General features: G+C 49.9%; 1 protein-coding gene across 5 annotated transcripts in view; it reads right to left on the bottom strand.

The window, feature by feature from the left end:
* Positions 1-27,587, bottom strand: part of NINL (ninein like) — a 107,518-nt gene that overhangs the window by 41,275 nt on the left and 38,656 nt on the right. For 4 of the 5 annotated variants that reach the window (XM_079946565.1, XM_079946567.1, XM_079946569.1 and 1 more), the window contains exons 2-7: positions 17,796-17,989; positions 9,942-10,038; positions 5,076-5,248; positions 3,634-3,700; positions 1,060-1,250; positions 207-359 (exon numbers count right to left, since the gene is read on the bottom strand). In XM_079946565.1, the coding sequence (XP_079802691.1) occupies positions 207-359; positions 1,060-1,250; positions 3,634-3,700; positions 5,076-5,248; positions 9,942-10,038; positions 17,796-17,978 (864 nt within the window). In that variant the 5' untranslated portion in view covers positions 17,979-17,989. The remainder of the gene's footprint in view (positions 1-206; positions 360-1,059; positions 1,251-3,633; positions 3,701-5,075; positions 5,249-9,941; positions 10,039-17,795; positions 17,990-27,587) is intronic. The other variant, XM_079946568.1, reaches the window with a different exon arrangement.

Raw genomic sequence — 27,587 nt, 5'->3', positions numbered from 1 at the left:
CAGTGACACACAGCTTGGCAGGAGCAATGCCAGATCAGCCCAAGGTTGCACAGCCTCCCACAGCACACGTGTGTGTACACATCCCGACCAACTGCTGGGCACCCTCTGGGGGGACCAGGCAGAGAGGTCAGGCCTGCAGAAGACGCTGAAGGCCAGAGAATGATGGCAGTCGCTCTGGGGTTCAAGAGTTAATCGTCCCATTTTACCTGGTAATGAGACCAGGACCCGCTCGGTTTGACAAGTGTGGAAGATTCCAGAAGTTGAGGGGATCCATGATTGAACAGGCCAAGCTGGAATTCCTCTAGACTCACTCTGCCGTCGCCGTCTTGGTCCAGCTTGTTGAACAGGTCTTCAAGTTCCTAAATAAAGGCCCCCAGGCATCTTCTCAGAGGCTCTCCCACCGCAGCTGTGCCCACCCCACCCAGGCCTGGCCCCCACCCTCCCCAAGCAGGCGGCTCGCTGTCCTATCCAAACAGCGGTCTCCCCGCTCTGGCTTGTGAAATCCACACACCTGGTCAGTTTCCATCCTGCTGTGAACGGCCACTTGCGCTTCCCAAAACCCACAAACACCCATCCCGTGTCTGCCGTGCCAGGAGCTTGCTGGATGGCGGGACACGTACGTATGGAACGTGGCCTGGGCCCCCAGCAGCTCAGAGTCGGCAAGGGCAGGGCTGAGAGCACTTCAGTAAGGAGGGGCCTGTTCCATCACACTGCCCTCCACTTCCCCTGGCCCCGCAGGAGGGAGGGGTGAGTACAGCTGCTGGGAGCATAGCAGACGCTGCGGGCATAGCAGACGCTGCGGGCACCGCACTTGGGCTGGGTGGCAGATCTGGGCCACTGAGGAGGGGTGGGGGAGGAGTGCCCCCGGCAGAGGATCCTGCGTGAAGGCGGCCAGAGACGGACCTTCGACACAAGCCCTGGGAGTCAGCACGGGATGTGAGACCAGAAGGTGACAACTGAATCAGTGTCTGGCGGTGAAGGGGTTTTCCAGGCCCAGCACCAACCATGACCGCCACAAAGACCCAGCCCATCAGGGAGGTCCACCCCGCCCTCTCTCACCTCCTTCTCCAGGCCCTGGAGCCCGACGCTCTGGCAGAGCAGGGCCAGTTCCTGTTCGGTGAGGTGGCCGCTGCTGCCCACACCCAGCTCTTCCCAGAGGCCTCGGACCCGGCTCTCGGGGGTGTCGAAGGAGGAGCTGCAGGGCTTCCGGAGGCTCCCGAAGACCTCAGAACCCCAGGTTGGCAGCTGGCCTGAAGCGGGGGACACATACCAAGGCTGTAATTTACTCTGAAATCGGATGGACTGATGAATGGGCAGAGGGACGGGCACATGGACACATGTGAGAGACAAGCTTCAAAGGAGGAATCTAGGTGGTGGGTACACAGTGCTCACGGTACAACTCTTCCACTTGCATTCTATGCAAGTTTTCACAATCAAATGGAGGGATCTGCTGCATGTGGGGAAAGCACTTTCTTTTTTCAAAAAAATATTTATTTATTTAGGTTGCTCCGGGTCTTAGGTGCAGCATGCAGGATCTAGTTCCCTGACCAGGGATCGAACCTGGGCCCTCTGCATGGGGGCCACGGAGTCTTGCCTACTGGACCACCAGGGAAATCCCAGAAAGCATCTTCTGAAGGAAACCTGCGAAGCCACAGCACTGAGAGCACAGCTGCAAGGTTTGTACTTAGAACAAAAAGGTCAGGTTTAAAAAACTAATTTTTAGAAACTCTTCAAACCTACCCAAAGTAAAGAGCACAGTCCAGCAAAGGCCAGTGGTCCTGTTCCTTGGGCAGACGGCCACCCCGGCTTCATCTATCCCTGTTTACTCTTGCCCAAGTATTTGAAAGCAAAATCCAGCTGCTGTGTTCTCACGCCTGTGTGTTTCGTGTGTACTGCTGACCCCAATGCCACCATCACCCTACAAACCAACAATGGTTTACCCAGCTCTCTCTCAAGAGTCTCCCGACAGTTGATTTCTTTGAATCAGTATCAACACAGAATCCTCCCTGTGCGTGTGGTTACTCCTCTCAAGTCCTTGGAACACGAGCACCTCACTGCCTGCCCCACTCTGCTTCCTCGCATGCCTCCATCGCTAACATCGCCTATAAACCGGAAGTTAGCATCAAAGCCTAGCTTGGATGCAGGCTCAGTTTTATCTTTTTTCTTTTTCTTCCCGGCAAAAACGTCCCAAGGTGGGCTGTGTTCTCCAGGCCACCTCACAGCAGGAGGCACAGGTGTCTTTGAGATGCAAAGACACCTCAGTGAGTTTGGAGGACAGATGGCCAGGTTTCATAACTTTTCTACTTTAGCCAGGTGGCTTACTGAGGTTTCTGAAGCTTTGCCAGAGAAACACCCTCTGGAAGAGGAAAGACCTTGGGGGTGCCCACGAGGAGCTCTCCTCGCATGAGCGAGGCTTCAAAGCAGAGTTCCCTCCACGCCCAGGCCACACCACCCGGCCCAACACAGGAAGAGGGCTGCCTGCACCTGACCAGACCTGGGCTCTCGGCCAGTGGTCTAGAGTTTTTAGGAGAGGAGCCACCTTGGCGTTACTCTGATAACCCAACTAACGATCAGAAAGCCACTTTGCCAAGGAAAGCTAGGGCCTGTGTGCTCACGAATGATGCTGTGGGTTGAGCTGAGGAAAACACAAGGAAAGGGCCACCTCTGAGATCCCTTCCAGCTTAAAACATCTGAAAGTTCTGCGTGACAATAGAAAAGCAATTCTGACACCGGGGTGTATTCTCATGGCTGGCAGAGGAGCAAATAAGTCCTCTGAGGTCTGACAATGACTGTTCACACACCAGTGTCAGTTCTAACCTGGAGGGAAAGAAGAACTCCAACCTGTCTCTGGGCAGAGTCCAAAATGACTTGGTGAATAACCTTCCCAGGAGCCCTTCCTCTCGTCCCCTAGATTTACAGAATCCGGGGAATTTAGGGCATGGGTTGACCGCTCTTCCGGACACAAAAGCGTCCATCTGCTTCATCCAGTAGCACAGGCACTCCGGTCATTCCCCTGACGTCACCAAGCTCAACACTGAGCCAAGAGCCTCAGCCCCCCAGGACCACAGTCTGGATAATGCTCAGTGCCAGTGCAGACCTCTCACTCAGGAGAAGCTCAAGGTCAGCTCGGGTCTCGCCAGCTCGGGTCTCGCCCTCGAGCCGTGTTCCTGCACGTTCTGCCCTGTGACACACTCCAGCGGGAGGTGTCCTTAAGGCACCTGCAGACCTACGTGCTGATGCACCCAGATTTGCTAAGCACGCCTGCGGCTGCCTTCCGGGTGCTCCGTCAGGCTCTCCAGGACCAGAACCACGTCTTACCCTCGACTCGGGGCAGACAGGGCCCCAGGCGGCAGGGAGGCTGCTGGCCCAGGCCAGGTGCTTCAGGAAGGAGTCCCCAGGCCCACGCCTGCCGGCTGGGGTCATGCTGGTCCTCCCAGACCGTGAAGCTGCTCCCTTAGCCAGTGGTCCCCGCTCGAGGGTCTGACCTCAGGGGTCTCCCAGAGCTGGGACCCTGCCCCCAGGAAAAGGGCCCCCCAGGGACACCACCCACACCGGGCACTTCTCAGGAAACTGTCCTTGGCTGGCAGCCTAGCACTGGCCAAAGGTGGCACTGATCACAAGGCTGGGCTTTACCTTTTGCTTCAAACAACTCATTCTGAGGGTCCTTTGCACTTTCAGCTTCTTCATCGGACTTGAGACTCTGGAAAAACAGAAGGAAAAGGACGTGTGAGTCCCCAGAGGAAAGGGTAGCGGACGGAGCACCGGGAACAGTCTGGTGGGGCTGGTGGGGGGGACACCTGAGGAAGGGGAGCCCCAGCCCACAGGGCAGCCCTGGTGGTCAGCCACGAGGCCGCGTGCACACCAGCTCCCTCTCTCAGACCGCACACTGCGGCCTGCACTCGGCACCCTCTGCATCCCGCCCCTCATGACCCATGTCTGTTGGCAACAGTCAAGGAAGAGCAGGTCTCTGACTCCCAGGTGCTCCGGAGACAGCAGGTGATCTGCTGAGACCTCAGTGCCCAAGGGGCTGGGCCACCAAGAAGTCCAGTAAAACCTCATGCTTCTGTGACCGAGTCTGCGGACCACAAAGTCAAAGTCTGCTTCTGATTTTGGAAGGAACACTGGCTTGACCAGGACTCAGCACTTAGAAATGGCGCTGAACTGAGGCTGGAGCTCTGGGGGCAGGTGGTATATCTTATTTTTCTAATGCATTCAACCTGCTGACAACCCTAAAGGCAGCAACCCTAGGGTCCTAGTTCTGGGGATCAAAGATGGTTTTAAGAAGCAGAACGGCACCACAGAGATGGCGCGGACCCATGAAGCCTTCCATCCCTGGGGCCAAATTGAAAGAGAGAATAAAGCAGCAAAGGCCTAGGGTTTATTGGTGCCCCCCAAGTGCAGCACATCCCTGAGAGAAGCGACTCCAGGATCTAAATACATATTTATTTGCTTTTCCTACTGGTCTCAACAAATGTTGAAAATATAAACAAATTAATATGGGGGCCCAGAGCTGTCTTATTAAAGGGAAGCCCCCCTAGAGCCTCATCAGACAGAGGTGGACATCATGGGGTGGAGGCAGGAACCTTCTGGAACCCCGAAAACAGGTCCAACGGGCCATGATTAACCCGTGGGGTGTGGATCTGCCCCGTGGATGTCCTTCCTGACACAAAGCCCTCGAGGCTCCTGCAGTGGACAGCTCAGGGAGCCTGGGGTCCCCGGAGGCACCTGGCATGACATGCTGCCAAGCTGTGGAGGGTGAGCCTCAGTCGCGCCCAGGGCTGCTTTCTCTATCCTCGGCTGTAACCTTCCTCTCCTTCTGGCAGTGCCAGGGGAGGGGGCTCGTGGTGAGCAGGGCATTCTCCATGGCCCCCGTGTCTGAAGAAGGACGCTCTGTGGCCCGAGTTTCCATGCAGACAGCGAGACCCAGAGACACCTTAAAACTAAATGTCACTCCCCAAAGTGCTCTGGTGATGAGATAGATGCCCCCTCCCATCTTCCCGTATCGTGTCACATGAGCAGTGTCTATGGCGGGGGGCATGCGTACTTGGGCGAGGGCAAAGCGGGGGTCGACCCACCTCCACACTTTCCAGAGACGCAGAGCGTCGGAGCTGGCTTCTCACACTGGGCCTGGCAGGCTGCTCCGGTAAACACGGGGCTCCACCCGCAGCGTCACAGGGCTCGGGCCAGCTCCGACGGCCATACCACTTAGAGCCGCTCACGTACTTTGGGGGGACGGCCCGGGGGGCACCTGGAATAAAAACGGGAGGTGTTGACAGCCTCTGGGCCCACGTGTGCTGCCAGGATGCCCTTTACGAAGGTGCAGGTTCGGGTGCAAAGCGTGGCTCTCAGGGACACACATGGAAAACACCTGGAAGAACACAGGGAACGGTCGACAGTGGGGCCGGGGCTGAGACAGCCAGGCCGGGAGGCAGGGACTTTCCATCCTAAATTCTAGGTGCTGTTTAAATGTTTCCAACCAAAATACGCTTTTGTTATGCAATAAAAGACTAATACAAAAAAGTAGCTTTTTACACAAGGAAAAAAGCCTCCAATAATCCAGCAACATACTGCTCTAGAGACCAGAAGGTCACGTCCCACCCACCCCCCTCACTACAGGACCCCCCTGCCCCCCGGACGGGATGCGGTAGGCAAGGACCTCAGCATAGCTGGGGAGCCTCAGACTCCACGTGGGTCTGAAGTCTGGGATAGAGGCAGGAGTGCATTTTAGTTTGGGATTCATGAGAATCCCATAAGCCCTAATAAACCCCTGGCACCTTTCTTCCCTCCTTACCTGCCCACGTCTGCAGAGCAGTGGGGACCCTGCAGGCAGAGAAGAAATGATGCTGACTCTGTAGGGAATCTGGGCAGCTGGAGAGAGATGGGGGAGGGCGACGTGGGCCACGGCCAGGAGAGGACACAGGTTCAGAAGGAAGCAACCAGAACGTGCAGGTTGGGGGAGAGGATCCAAGGAAGTAAGGCCAGGTCGGGAAAACAGGACCGTTTCACACGGATGCGTCACGCTTCCTAAGGCCAAGTACCACCTCCCTTGTCTCCTCTGCACCAACTCTGCAGCCCCTGACCTTGGGACCATCAGAGGAGGAGGCTGGGTCCAACCTGGCCAGTGATGCCAGTGACCAACAGAAACTAGGAACAAGGGAGGATTTTGGGGAGGAAGCTGCTGAGTTCCACTTGAGAGCGGACATTTAAGGCAGGCTGACCATGACCCCAGGACACTCGGAGGTTATCACGGGCCCTGCCCGGCCCTGTAATCTCTCCCGTGTGGGAACTCCGGGGGCTGCTGGAGAGCAGGGAGCGGACGCCCTGGCAGGGAGGAAACAGGAGGCCCTGAGTGCCCCACGCAGTGGGGAGGGGCCAGCACACAGGCTCCGCACCTTTACTGCGGGGGGAGGTGCGGGAAGAGGAAAGCCACGAGAGGTGGGAGTGGGCAGCTGCAGCACATTTGGGAAATCAGCTGCAGAAGACGAGGAGGGGCCTGACGCACGTGGGCCCTCCCCGGGGCCCGGCCCGCTCGCGGCTCACCTGGAGGTCGTGACCCAGCACCACGTCTGCCCCCTGTGGCTTGACCTTGCTCCTGCCCTTCCCCTCCTGAGTTCCCCTCCGACCCAACCCGTCCTTGTCGGAGTCCCACCCGCCCTGGATGTGGCCCCGGAGTCCCACCCGCCCTGGATGTGGCCCCATTTCTTCATCATTTCAGCAGGTCAGCACTTTCCTCAGAGGAATGAGATGCCCAGAAAACACACAGCTGTTTCATAATGTTCCCCAAACGTGTCACCCCCCTCCCTCCAACAGAGAGAAACGCTTCTCTAGAAAAGAGTGTCCACGTGGCAAATCACGACAGGAAGGGGGCAGCTTCCCACCACCCACAGAACACAGACCGCGGCCTCTTGGCGGGAAGCACTGGGGGTCACAGCCAGTCCCCACCCGCTGCCCAGACGGCCCGCAGAGCACAAGGCCAACGGTGCCCTGTGCTGGACACCTGGCTGTGCCTCCTGTGTGTGCGTATTTATTTATAGGAGCAGAATACCAAGGTCTACAAGTGAAAAGACATTGGTTATATGTTCTGTAACGGCCTTTACTGAAAGGAGCAGAATGACGGGGAAGCGGGATGTTCCTCAAAACCCCGGGGCGTTTGGCCCCCTGATGACATGCTCATCCCTGGAGCATCAAAGCTCCAATCATTTTTCCAGTCACAGTGGGAGAGGGTGGGAAGGACCGGCAGACAGATTAGAAAGCAGGAGAGAGCGACACTGTGGACAGGGCCAGGGAAGGAGGGATGAAGCCCCTGGATGGGGGAGGCTGGGAAGGTGGCTGCGGTGAGAAGCTGAAACGCGCACGGCCCTGGAGGACAGGGCAGGGCTCACCCCGGCTCTCACAACCTGTGGCTGCAGGGCCACCCGGCGCCCTGCCTCTGTGCACAAGCCCCGTCCGAGCCGCCTCAGGTGGGCTTACAACCGTGTAACTGAGGAAAGCACTGAAAATCGAAAGAAGAGAAAAACAACACAAAACAAAACCGGGGGGCTTCCCTGGTGGCTCAGTGGTTAAGAATTCTCCTGCCAATGCAGGGGTCATGGGTTCGATCCCTGGTCCAGGAAGATCCCACATGCTGCGGAGCGACTAAGCCCATGTGCCACAACTACTGAGCCTGCGAGCCACAACTACTGAGCACATGTGCCACAAGTACTGAAGCCTCTGTGCCTAGAGCCCGTGCTCTGCAACATGAGACGCCACCGCAATGAGAAGCCTGCGCACCACAATGAAGAGTAGCCCCTGCTTGCCACAACTACAGAAAGCCCGAGAGCAGCAACAAAGACCCAATGCAGCCAAAAATTAAATAAATAAAAAAACTAAAACAAACAAACCAAAAAAACCGGAACTGGTGTGGAAAAGTGCCAGTCCTGAAACAGCTTCTCCCGTCTTTGGAGGAAGTGAGGACACACCCCACAGACGCACACATGTTCCAGCATGGAGAGGGGGGCAGTGACAGAGGCACGGCCTTTCTTGGGCACATCCACGTTCACGGTCACACTCCAAAACCCTGAGTCGGGAAAGGCAAATGGGCTTCTACCCATCTCAAGGAAGACAAGTGTGAGACAAAGCAGCCAATGACCTGAGCTGCAGGGCGATGGGGCTGCTGGCGGGCTGACTCCTCCCCCCCGCATCAGGGCTCTGGCGTGGCTCCAGCAGGAGGAGGTGGGGCAGCTGACTTCAGCCCCAGGGGCGTGGGCAGGGCCTGGCTCCAGGCTGCAAAACCCCACCTGAATAACAGGCAGGAGTAGCCACAGGACTTCTAGGACGGTTCACTGGAATCTACATAAAACGTCCATTAGCCCCAAGCCTGGCACACAAAGCCTCCCTCACGGTACCCCTGGTGCCCAGATCATCGTGCACCTGCTCCCAACCAAGGGCCTGCCCGGGGTCCAGGAGCAGACCAGGGGGCTGCTGCGGGGCAGACTCCTCAAACGCCTGCCCCACGTGGGAGGGAGGGACTGGCTACCACTTCACTCTCCTTCCCGACACTCGTCAAACACAGCCGTGACCAGCCGGGGCGCATCAGGTGCTGCCCGCAGCAGCCGAGCCCGAGGGTCCAGCACGGCTTCGAATGAGCATGTCCGCCATCACCTTCCGACTGGAACCCGCGGTCCACACATCGAGCAGGCCTCCCTCCAAAACCCTCCCTCCACCTCCTGACCAAAGCCACCACTTCCGTTTGTTCTGAAATATTACCTTTGTCCCACTGGCCCTGCTCGAAACCAAGATTCTCACAAGTCCTAGGAGCACTGAGCGCTACTGTCTGAGACAGAAGACAGGCTGAGGGCTGCCTCGGCTGGTGGCATCCTGCCTGCTCGGCCAGCCTCCAAGCCCTGACTAACACCTCACACCTGCCCTGCGCTTTTGATTCTCCAATGCTTCCACCCCCGACACTCACTTTATCTTGTCAACACCCTATGCTGTAAGGACAGCACGTGGTATTAACTTGACATCTGTGATACTGTGATTTATAATAAATATGTATTTGGTCTTCCATCCCTGGCACAGCTCCTAAAACCCTTGGAATTTCCTAAGTGATGAGAGCAACCACACCTGAGTTGATGTTGGTGCGGTGACTTGGAACCACACCTCAGGATGGGCTGGTTGCCAGGGAAACCAACTTTCAGCCCCACCCCCTGACCTCCAGGGATGTTGAGTTCAATCCCCGATGCCCAATCATTTGATCAGTCATGTCTGTAACGAAGCCTCCATAAAGCCCAAAAGGACGGGGTTCTGAGAGCTTCCGAGTTGAACATGTGGAGACTGGGGAAGAGTGAGGCCTGAAGGGGGCATGGGCGCTCCGAGCCCCTTCCCACAAGCCCTTCCCACAAACCTCTTATCCTGAGTCATATCCTTTTGTAATAAACGGTGATCCAGTAAGTAAATGGGTTTCCCTGGGTTCTGCTCCAGCCAATTAACTGAACCTGAGGAGGTCGTGGGAGCCTCTGATCTAGAACAGGTGGGTCAGAAGCACAGGTGACAACCTGGATTTGAGATGGCTGTCCGAAGAGGGTGCAGTCTTGGGGGACTGAGCCCTTCCCCTGTGGGGTCTGACGCCCTGTCCAGGTAGACGGTGTCAGAACAGAGTTGAATTGCAGGACACCCAGCTGGGGTTGCAAAACGGCCTCGTGTGGGAAAAACCACATATAGCTAGTGACCAGAAGTGCCAGTATATTCAGAGGATTGTGTGTATTGTAGAGGAAAACAAGAGTCTTCCCCTTACAACACCATTTTACAAATAAGGAAGCAAAAGAAGAAAGAACCCAAACGTCAGTTCCAGTCTACGCAGCTTGGCAGAGACAGACCTGCTGCGTCGTTTGGTGAGAACATCATACTCCAGAGGTCACGGACTCACGGGAAGAGACGTAACAGAGACCAGGAAGGCCTCTTACCTGGCTCCAAAGACCCGCTGTCTTCATCTGAGGAGCCGACACCAGCCTGTGATGACAAGACGGCCACGAAACCGTCCTTAAATTCCTCAAAGTTAACCTGTGGATTTGAGAAGAGAGGTCAACGCTACTTTCTGCAGGTCACATACGTGACACCCTGGCCTTTTGGTTTTTCTCAGATGGAAGATCTTATGAGGACATTCATTTTTTCAAATATTTACTTAAGATTTAAAAGAATTGAAGATGTAATAAGGCAAGTAAAAGTGAACCATAACCCCATCACCAAAAAACACTATTAACAACTCCATAAAAGTAAATCAGACCACAAAATTAGAAAGCAGTGTAGAAAAGAGGTGTCTGATGACCACAAACATTAACACAAAAAGAAAAAGAAAAATCTGGGCTTCCCTGGTGGCGCAGTGGTTGAGAGTCCGCCTGCTGATGCAGGGGACGCGGGTTCGTGCCCCGGTCTGGGAAGATCCCACATGCCGCGGAGCGGCTGGGCCCGTGAGCCATGGCCGCTGAGCCTGCGCGTCCGGAGTGTGCTCCGCAACAGGAGAGGCCACAACAGTGAGAGGCCCACGTACCGAAAAAAAAAAAAGAAAGAAAAATCCACGTTCTCACCACCCACCAAGAAAGAGAAAACGGCAGCACCTGGGCGAGCCCTCCACCACGGTTCCTTTCCTGATTAAATCCCCCGGCCCCTACTCTGACTCTAATAACATCCTTGCTTTTATACCTCATTTGCATGCACCCCTTAACAATACAGTTTACTTCTGCCTCTTTTGAAATTTGATCTAAATGGAATCATGTGTAGATACTATTTTGTGTCTTAGACTCAATATTACTTCTGTGATATTCATGTAACTTGCTGCGCATGACCCACCCATTTTCTCTGCTCTGCGGTGTAACTGAGCAACAATTTATTAATCTACCCTCCTGGGCTTCCCTGCTGGCGCAGTGGTTGAGAGTCTGCCTGCCGATGCAGGGGATGCGGGTTCGTGCCCCCGTCCGGGAAGATCCCATATGCCGTGGAGCGGCTGGGCCCGTGAGCCATGGCCGCTGAGCCTGCGCGTCGGAGCCTGTGCTCCGCAACAGGAGAGTCCATAGCAGTGAGAGGCCCGCGTACCGCAAAAACAAAAAACAAAACTACCCTCCTGCTGGTGGATATTCCCATTGTTTCCAGGGTTTAGTTATTTTTAAAAAACCAACAAAAAACCCCAGCTTTGAACAGTTACACTCTTTGGAGTATACGCCTAACAATGGGATTGCTGGGTCACAGAATATACATTTAAATCCTCTTGGTGAATTGAATCTTTTATTACCATAAAATGCTGACCCTCCTTAGTTCAGTAATGCTTTTACCACAAAGACTAGCTTTCTTATGGAGTATTTACGTGTTATATCTTTTTACCAAACTTTGTTTTTTTAACCAAACTTTTAATAATGTCAATTTTTTATATCCTTATGTTTTAGACATGTCTCTTATGAACAGTATATAGTTGGATTTTTTTCCCCAATCTGAAAATCTTTATCTTTTAACTGAAACATTTTACATTTAATGTCGTTACTGATATATTGGGTTGGCCAAAAAGTTCGCTTCTTTCCATAATATTTAGATTTAAATCTACTATTTTATTTGTGCTTTCAATTTGACCTGCCTGCGTTTTCTCCTTTCTTTCCTCTCTTTCTTTTAGGACTTCATTTTTCCCCTTATTAATTCAGAAGTTATACAGTCTATTTCCATTCTTTTATTGTTTATCCTAAAAATGACAGTACACATCCTTAGCTTGAAAGTTTACTATCAATCAATGCTTTTTGTTTCAGCAAAAACATAATTTATTAAAAAACTAGTGGAAATGATCCAGATGTCCAAAAAGAGAATGGGTAAATAAACTGTGATTCAGTCAGACAACAAAAGATGACAACAGGGGAAAAAAAAACAAACCACTGACGGAGACAATATATCTGTGAATATAGCTCACAGACATAATACAGAGTAAAAGAACCAGAGAGTATACACTGAGCATATGCTGTGTATTTTCCCTTGTATAAAGTTCAGAAATAGGCAAACAAATCTATGCTGTTGGCATCAGGACAGTGGTAACTGTTGGAGGCAGAGGGACCGCAAGGGCACCTGAGGAGGGATGCAGGATGCTGGCGGCCCAGGTGTGTTCAGGGTGGATGTTCACTGAGCTGCACTCTTCAGCTCTTTTCTCTACCTGTGCTTCTACTTAAGTCCCACAGAAAGAAATCAACACAAGAGCTTACTGTCACCAGTAAGTGCAGAAAAAGCAGGCCTCGGCTGTAGGTCCAAGCATGCTTCCCACACCCGGCACAGAACTTGAATGAGCACATTCTGTTGCTGCCGATGGGCACTAAACGCAGCTGTTGGCTTGGGGGCACCTCTGCCTCAGTCACACACGTATCAGATCTGACACTGGATTACTTGTTTGTTTATTTTCTGTCTCCCCAACTAGCATGTGATATCACAGTGACACACTGTAAATACTCAACAAATACCTAACGGATGTGTTTGCCTCTATATCCTCTCAAAACTGAGCAGAATTCACCTTCTCACAGGTGCATTCTTTCACCTTTGTTCTTAAAGAGTATTCTTTTTTTTTTTTTTGGCCACTCCTCGCGGCATGCGAAATCTTAGTTCCCTGACCAGGGATTGAACCCTCACCCCCTGCAGTGGAAGCTCAGAGTCATAACCACTGGACCGCCAGGGAAGTCCCCTTAAAGGGTATTCTTGCTGAGTATGGGATTCGGGTTGGCACCAGTCCTCTTTTAGTACATTGGAGACACCTTTCCATTGGCTTCTGCCTTCTACTGTCACATCTGAGAAGGCAATTGTCAATCTAACTATGGCTGACTTTCAGGATATGTCTTTTTTCCTCTGGCTGCTTTTAAAAAAATTATTAAATGTTTCATTTTGAGATAATTATAGATTCACATGCAGTTGTAGGGAAAAAATACAGAGAGATCATGTGTACTCATCTCTGGCTGCTTTTAAGATGTCTTTGTTTCCCTTCAGTTTCACAATAATATGGCCAGATGTGGATTTCTTTTTATTTATGCTACTCAGAATTCCATGGGTTTTTGGAATCTTAAATCTGTTTTGGAAACTTTTTTAGCTATTATCTGTTCACGAAATCCCTCCTCATTCACTCCTTTCCTCCTGGGATTCCAACCAAAGGGATGTCCCCCGGTCTTCACCTTCTCTTTATAACATCATGCTGCATCCTGGATGAGTGCTCTTTTCAGCTGTGTCTAATCTGCTGTTAAACTCTTAAAAGTTGTATTTGGTTCTTTGTTCAGATTTGTTATGTCACTTTTTAGAGTTACCTCTTTCCTGTGGATATTTTCAAGCTTGTTTTTTTTTAAATTAAAATTTTTTATTTTTATTTTTGGCTGCATTGGGTCTTTGTTGCTGCACGCGGGCTTTCTCTAGTTGCGGTGAGCGGGGGCTAGTCTTCGTTGCGGTGCATGGGTTTCTCATGGCAGTGGCTTCTCTTGTTGCAGAGCATGGGCTCTAGGTCTGCGGGCTCAGTAGTTGCAGCACACGGACTCAGTAGTTGTGGCTTGTGGGCTCTAGGGAGCTTGGGCTTCAATAGTTGTGGTGCACGGGCTTAGTTGCTCTGGGGCATGTGGGATCTTCCCGGACCAGGGATCGAACCCATGACCCCTGCATTGGCAGGAGGATTCTTAACCACTGCACCGTCAGGGAAGTCCCTCAAGCTTTTTTTTAAACCTCTCCTAACATAGTAACCATAATTGGCTTATACATTGTTTTGTTTTGTTTTGTTTTGTTTTGATTTTGCAGTACGTGGGCTTCTCACTGTTGTGGCCTCTCCCGTTGCGGAGCACAGGCTCCGGATGTGCAGGCTCAGCGGCCATGGCTCACGGGCCCAGCCGCTCCACGGCATGTGGGATCTTCCCGGACTGGGGCACGAACCCATGTCCCCAGCATCAGCAGGCGGACTCTCAGCCACTGCGCCACCAGGGAAGCCCGGCTTATACTTTTTGCCCAGTAATTCCAATACTTCACATCTTTGTGCTCTGCTTCTGTGGCCTGTTGTTTCTCTGGCTCTCACTCATCTTTATTTTGTGCCTAGTTATCCTTGACTGTATGCTGGTTATTGTATATGACTATTACTTAGGAAGAACTACAGACCCAGGATGAGGGAACTTTCTCAAGAGAGGACTTCTGTTTGCTTTTGCCACGTGCCTGAGGGCACCGCCTGTGCAGGACCACCTGATCTAAGTGCAAGGCCTGAGGTCACCTAGACCCCTGAGCGCACGCAAGCCCAGACAGCAAAGAGCACAACGGCTGATTCACTTACCCTATATCTTTACCCTACAGGTGCACCCTCAGGATCCTCCCTTAAACTGGGGGCTGGTTCATCAGTTTTTCCTTGGGTGAGCCTGTGTTTAGACATGCATTTCCCTGGCCCTTTAAACCCCCCAAATGACACATCAATTTCACAGTTGCTATTTAAGACCAGAAAATATTCTCAGGGCAAATGGGGTTTTGTGTGCTGAGCTGAACTTCTCTCGATACGTGACTTAGCATAGATTTTTAGGTTGTAATTCCCCCTGACTTGTTTGTTCTTTACCATTTTCAAGATCTTTTGTTTTTTCTATTTTGTTCAGCCTTTTTAGTAGCACTAACTGGAAGGTAGGCCTGAGTTTGCTAACCTGCCACTAGGACAATGTCTGAAGTCTCTTCCCTTTTATAGGGATGAGGCATAAATTTCATCATTTGGATCTACAAGAATGTGTTGAACTAATCTCATATTCAAAAGGCTGTTTCCAGTCTTTTGCCACGTGAATCAATACTAGAATGAATAACCTTGCATAGAGTTCATTTTACAAAGAGAGACGTTGTATTGCTTTCATTTTTACATTCCTAGCTTCTAGATTTGCCTTGCACATAAGAGCTCAAAAGTACTTGTTGACTACATGGGAGCAGAATGAAAGGGCCATTTTGCTTGATCCAATCTCAGATTTCTTTTGCATCTTTGATAATATTGATACTTATCAGCTGAATTTCTTCTGATCCATCAAACAGGAGGCAATCTGATTGCTGTTTTATCTGACACCATTTTGACTGTGCTTGTGTTTGCTTCTGTGCCCTCTCCCTTCACAGCTCATAAAAGAAGGAAGGGTCAGCCCATGGTATCAGGGGTTTGACCCAACAGGATACACCATCATCCCTGCTCGATCATGGACTCTCCTCACAAATGAAGAGGCTGGATCCTGTGATCAAGAATCACTCTCAACCTTAAAATTATTTTCAGTTACACTATGTTATCAATTATTTTTTGAGAGGAAAATTCTTTTTCTACCCAAATTTAAAATACTCAAGATAAGATCCTCACCACCGGTAAAGAAACATGAGAAATAACAAAACGCATATGGAAATTTCCCAAGTCACAGGACTCTTAGGCCACGTCAACTTTCTGGCTTGAAATTAGACCTGATAATGTTTCTTTAACGGGAAAAAGGAATTAAAAACAAGCATATTGGGACTTCCCTGGTGGTCCAGTGGTTAAGACTCTGTGCTCCCAATGCAGGGGACCTGGGTTTGATCCCTAGTCAGGAAACTAGATCCCGCATACCGCAACTAAGACCCAATGCAGCCAAATTAATTAATTAATTAAAAAAAACACTCATAGCATTAAAAATTACCTTATTAAGTCAGATATTATAATATTGTTTCTTCATTGTTATAACTGGATTACTGTATCAATGACTAACATTTCTGTGGTGTCATATATGTCAGTTCCTGCAAGGAAACTGAATATGTGATATTTGAATTGAAAAGCCAATCCATTCTCCTGGACAAAGGATTTATCTTGTTTTTCTTCAAAACTTCCTGAAATCTCCACCATTTGGTTTCTGTCACAGAAAATGGTGACAATTACCTGGATACTTCTGGCTTGACACTGGTGTCCCTAAAACCTCTACAGAATGTTCCACCTAAATGCTGGCTGTGTGCGCTCCCCCGCCTGTGGATGAAGCAGGGGAACGGTAACAGCCCTTTTCCCTTTGCAGCTACTCCAACACTGACCTTCCTCCAAGTGTAACTCAGGGTTTCGAGGTCACGCTTCCCTTCTCACAGACAAAGCACAAAGTAGAGAAAGGCCAGGAATGATACATCCTACAATGAATCTGGGCCCCAAAGTGATTCTTTTGGTTTTGAATTTTCCGAACTGTCAAAAATCATCAAAGGGGGCTTCCCTGGTGGCGCAGTGGTTGAGAGTCTGCCTGCCGATGCAGGGGACGCGGGTTTGTGCCCCGGTCCGGGAGGATCCCACGTGCCGCGGAGCGGCTGGGCCCGTGAGCCACGGCCACTGAGCCTGTGCGTCTGGAGCCTGTGCTCTGCAGTGGGAGAGGCCACAGCAGTGAGAGGCCCGCATACTGCAAAAAAATCATCAAGGAAACCATCTGTTCATGCTGTTTTTTGTTTTGTTTTGTTTTGTTTTTGCCACACACGGCATGTAGAATCTTAGTTCCCTGACCAGGGATTGAACCTGTGTCCCCTGTGGTGGAAGCGCAGAGTCCTCACCACTAGACCGCCAGGGAAGTCCCTGTTTGTGCTGTTTTAACCAGAGTGTTGATTTTCACAAATGTGCCTTTTGCTTATCTAGCCTCCAAATACAATTCCAGGTGATATCAAGAGGGGCTAGGACATTTTCTATCAAAAACACACCTGATTCTTAAGTCCAGAAAGAAAAAGCAGGAACAGAGTAAAGAGATAGAAAAGGGTGCAGTGGGTTTGTGAGGCTGAGTCCTCCACGCAGGGGGTGCAGCACTGCTGACAGCTCTGGCCACATGGCCTCGAGGGAAGTAACAGGAGGTCAGATCCGCCTGGACCCTCCCCCAGGGCCAGCAGGGAGGGGTTTTTGGTTGTTCTTCTTCATTTGTTTTTGCCCAAAAGTCAACTCAGAATATTTTCAGCTAGATTTTTTTCTCATTCAAAATGAAAAGAGTTTTACTGAGTTCTGTGGAAAAAATGCCCTTCTTTCAAAGGTAAGATTATAGCCACTGGGTTTTTTTCTTTTTTGGGCTGCGCCATGTGGCCTGTGATCTTAGTTCCCTGACTGGGGATCGAACACGGGCCCCTGGCAGTGAAACCCCGGAGTCCTAATCGCTGGACTGCCAGGGAATTCCAGGCACTCTTTTTAAAACGAATGTGTTAACATCTGGACACATTTAAGAAGCAGGAACACTAAGAAGCTTCTTAATGTTTCAATCAGGAAAGCAAGTTGTGGTCCAGGCTCCAGATTACCATTCTAGATGACCTTGAATTTCCTAGAGAAAAGAACTCTCTGAGTGCCTACTTCCTATCTGGGATAGATACACTCATAGAGATACACTCTGAACACAGGGAGCCTTGGTTCCTGCAACAGCAGTGGGCAATGTTCTGTCCAGCTGCTGGATGAATTTCACGCTGGGTAATTTTACGAGACAATGTGCCTTCGAGGTACTTTGCAGCTGCCTCTGAATGACCCAGTGTGTGAGCTGCGCACAGATCACTGCGTTTTGTGAACCACATGCACCACCCATACCAACCTTCCACTCCCTGGACGAATCACCCAAGCATCTTTCTGGAAAAAACAGAACAAAAACAAATCTCTGGAAGTTACTATGCTTTAAAAAAGCAATCTTAAGGAACTTCTTTCTACAACATAGATGTTGCACAGAAGGAAAAACAGCACCCCATTTCCTCCTAACTTTCCTTTGATGAGTATCTCCAGTCAGTTGGTATTTCTCAGATGCCAGCAGCTATAACCACACACTCTCTGTGCTTTTCTTTGTGAGAATGAAGTCAATGAAGTTACCCACCCTGGCAAAGTGGTCGTTTCCGAGAAGTGTTTGCAGAAGGACAGGCAGCTGCTTTTCCAGATGAAGCTTCAGGCAGAGTTGGGTCAGCTCCTCCCGGTCCAAGAAGCCTGTCCCCGTGGTGTCACAGCTGCTGTAGACATCCCTGAGCTGCGAGACATAGTGGCTCTCTTCCTCTTCGTCCATCCCATTGCAGGCTGCATGCAGGGAGAAGACAACGGTGCCCTCTGACTGCCACTCCCACCTCCCTCCACGGCAATGCACCAGGCAGTGTGGCCCAGGGCAGGGGAGGAGCTGGCATGTGGGAAGGGGCACCAGGGTCGTCTCAGGACACGTGACGCTGGAGGAAATCAGGAGAGGCCAGAAACGTGTTCCCACGGGACTCGTTCTCCCTCACTGGCTCAAAGAACCAGAATTACTTTGTTCTGTAAAAAAGTATCTATTACAGAATAATCAGAAAAAAAGAGATAAAGAGAAAGAAAATCATCCAAAATTTCACCACCTGAAAAAAAAATCATTTTACTACTTTGGCAAATATACATTCTACTTTTTCTCTAAACATATACACACAGGGCCGGCTGGACGCCTGGCACACTTGCCCGAACTTCTGCCCCAGGATTCCGGTCTTGGGCAGAACTCAGGCTGGAGGTCAGAGGGCACCGAGGGCCCTCCCAGGAGCAATGACAGGCCATCCTCCTCCTGAGAGAACTTGCTGGTCTGCCGCCTCCCCCCCGACCCCTGCCTCCATGCAAGGGCTGATTCAGGGGCGAGGACCCTGCACACTCAGCCCACATCCCCTCGGTCATGCCAGCTTTGCCCAACACACAGGTCAGCTCCTGACCACTCAGAAACACTTCTTTTCCTCTCCTTTCCCTCATCCCCAGAAATCTGAGACACTGTCCCAAGACAGCAGGTGATTCGACTCTGGCCATCCAGGCACAGGCTAGTGGTGTGACTCAGGCCCAGCATTCTACAGGTCAGGCAAAAAGATCTTTCAGCCGCCATTTGCTATGACACTTCCTAACCCCCACCCAAGATAAGGTCCATGCTTTGCTTTCAAAGTCCTGGGAAAAACACTGGGAGAAAGGAGGCACTGCTTCTGGTCATGTGTGCCCTATGGAATTCGCCCTCCTCTCGCCCCAGGATTGTGTGTGTGGGGGGGGGTCTTTCTGTAGCTGAGATACCACATGACAAACCTCAGTGCTGAGATGGGCCAAGAAGGCTTGGAAAAACTCCAAGGGCACCTTCATCTGGGAAATACAGTCCGGGCTCAGGTCTGTACCACGACCACCGCATTGAAGTCACACTGATGCACGTGGATTCCCCGCGACTCCAGAGTCCCAGAAAAGGGCTCAAGTGACAAGTCACTGGACACTCTAAATACCTTGGAACTATGGAAGGTCTCAGGGGTCATGTAGAAGTCTGAGTGGGGCTCAGAATCCTGCTGTTCACACACCCCCATTTGCTGGAAGCTGAAGGCATTGATTTGGAGGGGGATACATGTGGGAGGGGAGAGGGGAGTAACCCAAGACACGCACGCAAGCACACACACACGCAGAGAGAGAGAGAGAGAGAGAGAGAGAGAGAAACTAATATCCCCAGAGAGATGAAGGAAAAACATTAAAATCATGCAACAAGATAGACTACTGGACAATAGGGATGATTAGACACCAAGGGAGGTTTCCTGACATTGACATATGATAATCACAATAAAAAATTCAATGGCAACACTGGAAGACAAGGACAAAATACATCTTCTATTAAGTGTACCCGAATAAAGAGACCAAAAATGAGACAGAGAAGAAAAGGAAATTAAAAATCAATAAAGTAACCAAAAAACATAAAGACAGACATAGACCAATGGAACACACTTGAGAGCCCAGAAATAAACCCTTGCATACGTGGTCAAATGATTTTCCAAATGGCCAAGACCACACAATGAGAAAAAGACAATCTCTTCAATAAACGGTGCTGGGAAAACTGGATATCCACATGCAAAAGAATGAAGTTCAACCCTTACTTTACACCATAATCAAAAATGAACTCACAATGGATTCAAGATCTACACATAAGATCTAAACTATAAAATTCTTAAAAAAAAAAACAGAGGAAAAGTTTCATGATGTTAGATTTGGCAATGATTTCTTAGATATGACACCAAAAGCATAGGCAACAAAAGTAAAAATAGACAAGTGGTACTATATCAAACTTAAGAATCTGCACATCAAAGAAAATAATCAACAGTGTAAAAAGGCAACCTACATACAGAATGGGAGAAAATAATTTGCAAATCATACATCTGCTAAGAGGTTAATGATCAGAACAAGTAAAGAACTCCTATAACTCAACAACAGAAACCAGTAACCCGATTAAAAAAATGGGCAAAGGACTTGAGTAGACAATTCTCCAAAGAAGATACACAAACGGCCACCACATGGCCAAGCACATGAAAAGTGCTCAACATCTCTAATTAGGTCCACACAAAACAAAACCACAGTGAGATATTATCTCGCACCCATTAGGATGGCCACTATAAAAAAAAAACAAGCAAACAAAAAACAGAAAACAACAAGTGTTGGTGACGATGTTGAGAAATTGGAGCCCTTGGGCACTCTTGGTAGGAATGTAAAATGGTGTAGCTGCTGTGGAAAACACTATGGAGGTTCCTCAAAAACCTAAAAATAGAATTACCATATGATCCAGCAAATTCCACTTCCAGGTATACACCCCAGAGAACTGAAAGCAGGATCTCAGAGTTACCTGCACTCCTATGTTCCCTGCAACATTATTCACAACAGCCAGGAGGTGGAAGCAACCCAAATGTCCATTGACAAAAGAATGGATAGAGAAAATATCAATAAAATGGAATATTATTCAGCCTTAAAAGGAAGGAAATCCTGTCACCTCCCACAACATGGACGAACCTTATGTTGAGTGGAATATGCCAGTCACAAAATGACAAATACTGTATGACTTCACTTCCGTAAGATAACTAGTCAAAATCAAGGAGACGAAGTAGAGTGGTGGGTGCCAGGGGCTTGGGTAGGGGGGTAGGAAGGGTTGCTCAGCAGGTACAGAGTTTCAGTTTTGCAAGATGAAAAAGTCCTAGAGATCTGTTACACAGTAATGTGGATACCAGTTAACACTACCGAACTGTATATTTAAAAATGATTAAGAGGGTAAATTTGTTTAAATTTTATTTTATTATTTATTTATTTATTTTATTTTATTTTATTTTTGTCTGTGTTGGGTCTTAGCTGCGGCATGCAGGATCTTCATTGAGGCATGCAGGGTATTAGTTCCCTGACCAGGGATCAAACCCACGTCCCCTGCATTGGAAGGCGGATTCTTTCCCACTGGACCACCAGGGAAGTCCCAAGAGGGTAAATTTTATATCATCGTGTTTTTTACAATTAAAAATTTAAAAATAAGAAAAAACTTTTTTTAAGGAAAAAAAGTTCAATATTTGGTGGCTTGCTTTCTGAAATTGCCTGGTTCTGTTCTGTGGCACTTTTACCTGGATTTTCTTTCCTTAAAAAAAAAAATTCAGGGCTTCCCTGGTGGTGCAGTGGTTGAGAGTCCACCTGCCGATGCAGGGGACACGGGTTCGTGCCCCGGTCTGGGAAGATCCCACATGCCGTGGAGCGACTAGGCCCGTGAGCCATGGCCGCTGAGCCTGCGCGTCCGGAGCCTGTGCTCCGCAGTGGGAGAGGCCACAACAGTGAGAGGCCCGCGTACCGCAAAAAAAAAAAAAAAAAATTCAATATCAACAACCAAAGTCCAGGCATCCTCTAAAAGCCCAGGAAAGGCAACCAGCTGATGGGAAGGGGGGTTCTAGAAAAATACAAGACGTTTCCAAGCAGAGAGACTGCAAAGTCCCACCGTGAGGGCCAACAAATAAAAACATCCAGACTGAGTAAATGCTCAAGAAACTTCAGAGCAAACAAACAAGTCCTAAAAATGTCTAGAGAGAAAAGCCATTCTGCACTCAGCGCCAGGCGCGACTCCTGCAGCAAAAATGGGATTGGAGGCTGAAAGACATCCTGAGGAAAGCGCACTTTCCACCCGTCTGGAAGCTAGCGGACGGGTACTTCAGCCAAGGAGGAGGAAGATGCAGGTTGTAGATCTGGGTCCCCTGCAAGCAGTGGACACCGTTCTAGGAGGGTGGCCTGGGGCAGGGCCACAGTGCAATCCACACAAACTGGCCACTAGGGACCCTACGGTCCCGTATCGTGGGACCATGTGGAAAACAACATGGGTGGTTTCTTCTTCTTTTTTAAAAAATATTTATTTATTTACTTATACGGCTCCGCCAGGTCTTCATTGTGGCATGTGAGATCTTCGTTGCCACGTGAGGGATCTTTAGTTGCGGCACACAGGCTCTTTTAGTTGCAGCGGGATCTAGTTCCCTGACCAGGGATCAAACCTGGGCCCCCTGCATTGGGAGCGCAGAGTCTTAACCACTGGACCACCAGGGAAGTCCCCAACATGGGTGGTTTCTGACAGAACTGATGGACCATTTGGAAAAGAATAAGGATGTTAAAAAGTAATTATGGAAAAACCAAGAAAGCCTCCGTAAAGCCAAGCTGGGCACAAGAATGGAACTGTGACTGTGCCCCAGACAGCGTCCCTGTGGTAGGTGGACAGCGCATCTTCCGTGGGGGGTGGGAGAGACAGGGAAGCCTCGAGGTGAGGGCGATCTGAGGTAGCAGCCTGCCCGCTTATGGCCCAGGGGATGTTTCTCAGGCCTCCATAAAGCAGCTCCAGACAGGAGTCCAACGGCATTTAGCGCCTCCACAGCTGCTGTGTGCCCTCCTCACCTGGGGAACTGGCTCCACCTCCCGCCGGCCCCCCACAGTGAGACCCTGAAGCCAGCACAGAGCCCGAGTTGAGAGACTCGCTCTGGTCAGCGGTCGGGGTTGCTGACTTGAGCTCTGGCCCATCCAAACCCTCTCTACTGGGAGCACCGCGTCATCAACCAAAATGGGAGTGAAGGGCAGGGAGCGGACGGTACCGCCTCCCAGATGGTCTGCTCAGCGGGATGATCTCGCTAAGCAAGGGACCACTGTGTCCTCACTTGGGCTCTTCCTCGAAAGAAGACACTAACCCTTGTGCAGCCCCCCCACCCCACCCCACCCTGCGTCTGCTCTTGCCTTGGGTTCTGAAGGCCTCCCTCCAGCAGGCCTCCCTCCTCGGCCCGTCCACCTGCTGCTGGTCCACTGGGTGGGCATGGGGCGGGCAGGGATGGGGGCTCAGCAGGCACCGCATCTCAGACACAGCAGGAGGTGACGGAGGATGCTCTCAGGACACGCAGCTGCACAACCCTCCACACTGGTTTGCAAAGTTGGCTCTTGGTGTCCGGTGGGTACTTAAGACAAGTGCTCAAACCGACACTGAAATGGACTGGATTGAGGTCAACCCCCTTCAGGTCCCAGGATCTGACCCCCCGAGCCTCCAGGCACCAGATCCCCCCTTAAACCCTGCTGTCTGCACGTTAGTGGCATCACTGCAGCGTGGGGAGCCCAGAGGCCACCTTCCTGCTGCCGAGGTCAAAGGAGGCCGGCCAAGGGCTCCCTGATAACATTTTAAAGCATAAGAATCTTCCTGAACCGTGCAAAGGCCACCCTAAAAGACCCCAGACATGGGCAACACTGCCTTCACAGCTGAGGTGATCCATCCCCTATCCCCATGCCTCTCTGCAAGGCTGCAGGGCCCTGGCCAGGCTCAGCTCTGGGCCAGTCAGAGCTTCTGTCAAATTGGGTCTAAAACACCACCTTTGCTGGGCTGCTGAGGGGAGGGGCAGGTTCCAGGCCCTGGTACTCATCACACCACGAAGGACAGCAGAATCACCATCCCGCACACCGGTCCCCAGGCTCCTAGCCTTCCTGCTGCTCAAATCCTATTTCCAGAAATGTGTCACTGGGAAACCCCGCTCCTCCCGACTGGGAAAAGCAATCAACCTAAACCACAGAACGCAACAGTGAGAAGGACAAGGACCTTAACCATGCCCCTCCCAGCAGGGAAACTGTAGCTCTGTTCAGACGCCCTGAGGCCTGTGTGTGAGGGCAGAGAACGCCGTCCCCTAGACGACCCCTAGGTTCTGTTTCTTGCACAGAACCCCGGGAAGGAGAAGAGAAACAGGGGACCTCTCAGGCGGGGCCCCGCCTCCTGCGCCACCCATCCTCGGCGCCCAGGCCTACTCACACGCGAAGTGCAGGCCGCACAGCCAAGTGGTCGTTATAAATAATAAACACCCAAGGGCCTCTTCAGTTTCTTCTTCACCCAAACTGAATTATTTAATCCTCTCTGGATTCCACAAATGCATAAATGTCCACACATCGAAACTATCAGAAAACCCAGCTGCGTTCAGTGCTGACTGCAGACAGGGGACAATATTCCAGGTAAAGAGGAGCCCTTGGCTTATTACGGTTTGATTCTTGTGAAACTGGAATCAGTAGACTCTCAACAATTCTAATGCTCTAAAGCTTAATTAAATATATGAGCATAAACTTTGCTACCAGGTGAAGCAAAACACTGTTTTCATCCTGGGGAGAAAAACCTGCCCTCAAACAAACTGGATACGGGCCAAGAAACAGCTGCTGACCAGCACCCTGCAGGACCACGCAGCCCTCTGGAGGGAAGGTGTAGGTTTGCATTTAACTGATGCACAGCGATGAGGGAATTTAATCTGTGGCCCTGGAAACCCGCTGGGTATCGAGGACAGGGAACCACAGAGAACTGTGGTCTCTCACAAGCAGCTGGGTGTGCCGATGTCTGTGGACCCAGAGCATCGCACCCAGAAACAACTCCAAACAAGGCCCTCCATAAGAACCTGTAAAAGCCTGCTGACCCAGAATGAACAGCACCAAGGTAGCATTCTAGATGGGACGTTCTGTATCTGGAAAGATGTTACGACCCAGATAAAACACTGAAGCCCAGCCTTGGGTTCCAGAAGAGCAGGTCTTGGCACCATGTCAAAGAGCCTTGGGGTTTTAATCAAGCTCCATACTTCAGCAGTTCTGAGCCTGTAGGATTAATTTCTGCATTAACTGTTTTCATGTCTTCTTTCTTGTTTTTCAAAGCTTATACTATTTATTGGGCTTCCCTGGTGGCTCAGTGGTTGAGAGTCTGCCTGCTGATACAGGGGACACGGGTTCGTGCCTGGGTCCGGGAAGATCCCACATGCCGCAGAGCGGCTGGGCCCATGAGCCATGGCCGCTGAGCCTGCGCGTCCGGAGCCTGTGCTCCGCAACGGGAGAGGCCACAACAGTGAGACGCCCACGTACAGCAAAAAACAAAAAAACTTATACTATTTATTTACTTTGCCAACATCGGCCCTAACTATCTCAGCAATAAGGCTCGAGAAGCTATCATTTTTATTAAAGGGATTTTCCAATCCCAACAATATAAAAATAAGCTGATGCGTCATTTAATTGGCAATTAATATAATATTTGCTCTTCCTACAAAGTAGATATTTAGACTAAAAACTATAAGGATATCAAACTCTAAAACTGTCCTAGAAAACCTGCTTTCTAGGGTCTCCTCAAGAAAACATTGTGGGACCCACTCACCTAACATAAAAACTTTGTACCCTTTGGCCAATATCTTCTTGGTTCCTAAAGATTTTTGTTTTGTTTTGTTTTGCGGTATGTGGGCCTCTCACTGTTGTGGCCTCTTCCATTGTGGAGCACAGGCTCCGGACGCGCAGGCTCAGAGGCCATGGCTCACGGGCCCAGCCGCTCCGCGGCACATGGGATCCTCCCGGACCAGGGCACGAACCCGTGTCCCCTGCATCGGTAGGCAGACTCTCAACCACTGCGCTACCAGGGAAGCCCCTGAAGATTTTTATAACCACATGTACTTCTATTTGTGCTAGGACTATAGCTATAGACCCAATGGTTATAAAACATCTACATAACTGTAGTTATACATATTATACATACATAATTAGTTATACATGTACAAGGTTATCCACATAAGGTTCTACATACAAAAAAATGAGCTTTCTCTATATGTATCGTTACATATATGCAAATGTAGAAAACCTACTCTCAGTATCAATATCAACTTCTAACTTAAATTCAACTAGAAAATTCTACCATAAAGAAAGCAATAGTTTCTCTTCTTTACTAAAAATAGCCAATAACAGTGTAGAAGAAATGACAGAACTGGAAAATTACAATTTTGAATCCCCGTTGTAATAGGTGATAGGGTAAGGATCATTAATGTATGATTAAAAACAGTGGGGAGGGAAAAAAAAAACAGTGGGGAGGGAATTCCCTGTGGTTAGGACTCTGTGCTTTCACTGCCGAGGGCCTGGGTTCAATTCCCTAGTCAGGGAACTAAGATTCCCACAAGCCACACGGTGCAGCCTAAAAAATAAATAGATAAAAATAAAAATAAAAACACTGGGGAGAGGTGACGTCATGCAAAGTGGCAGGGGACGACACTCCACCAAAGCAAAACTGAGCCATAAAGAGTGACTAGAAGGAACTATATTGAAACTCTGGAACCAGATCAGACACTTAGAGCAAGGTGATGAAAACAGGGGGCTGATGTTTGTAAGAGAGCAGCGATCAGAACCCCAAAGAGCGCCATTCAATCACCCATTTCACAGATGAGGACCTGATATCCTATAAGTAAGCACAGAGGTGGATTTCCTCAGTCAGCTGAAGAATGTGGACGGAGGATACACGGGCACAGGTAGGGTGCAAAGGGAACGTTTCCCTGCCATTCCAAGTGTGTGGTGCTTCCCTTAAGCTCCAGGTGAGACCCTCTATCCATGTAAATGCCTGCTGATGCTTATAACTGTACACACTGTATACAGCTCAGTGACCAAAGAGCATCCCCCATGGGTTCCCTGCTGGCCTCTTCTCCTGTCTTAGACTTTGATGGCTTTCAAGAGGTACCAGATGGGTAAAACCAAGAGGCTGGAGCTGCTCACACTCACTGTTCACAGCTCCATCCAATTCTGTCTCAATGGCATCACGTTGGTAGCTTAAAATCTTCTCTGGGGGGACTATTTACACACAGTCATTGGAAGATGCTACAGTTCAGGGCTTTGGGGGGTAGTTGTGTAAAGCTTTATCAGTATACTACACCATGGCTAGAATATAAAAGACTGATCATATCAAGTATTGGTAGAGACATGGAGCAACTGGAACTCTCAGATCTTGTTAGTGGGGGTATCAATGGCACAAGAGCTCTAAAAACCTGCTCAGTTTTATCCACCAAAGTTAAATACATACCCACTCTACAACATGGCAATCCAACTCCTAGGTACCTACTCAACAGAAACCATGGATTTGTGTACCAAAAGACACACTTTCTTAGGCAGCATTATTCATAGCACCCCAAACTAGAAGCAATCCAAATATCCATCAGTAGTAAAAATAAGTAATTGGTGGCATATTCTGGGAAACTGTAAAGCTATGGAGAGGAATGAACTACATGACAACCTCAATTTTACAAACATGATGGAAGAAGCAGATATTGCATGATTCCACTTGCATTAAGTTCAGAAGCAGGAAGAATCAATCCATAGTGTTAGAAGTTAAGATAGTGGATGGCAGGGAGGGAAAAATAAATAGGAGAACATATGAGGGGCTGTTCTGGGGTTCCTGAGATACTCTGCTTCTGACTAGGATGGCAGTTGCATGGATGTGTTCACTGTGACAGTTCATCATTATCTGTGCACTTTTCTCTGTGTGTGTGTGTGTGTGTGTGTGTGTGTGTGTATATACAACTATATATATACATATCTATATATACACACACACATATATATATACACA

This window comes from Stenella coeruleoalba (genome assembly GCF_951394435.1).
Source record: "Stenella coeruleoalba genome assembly, chromosome: 15".
NCBI lineage: Eukaryota > Metazoa > Chordata > Mammalia > Artiodactyla > Delphinidae > Stenella > Stenella coeruleoalba.
The sequence above is the reverse complement of the archived record's forward strand: the minus strand, read 5'-3'. Positions and strand labels throughout refer to the sequence as shown.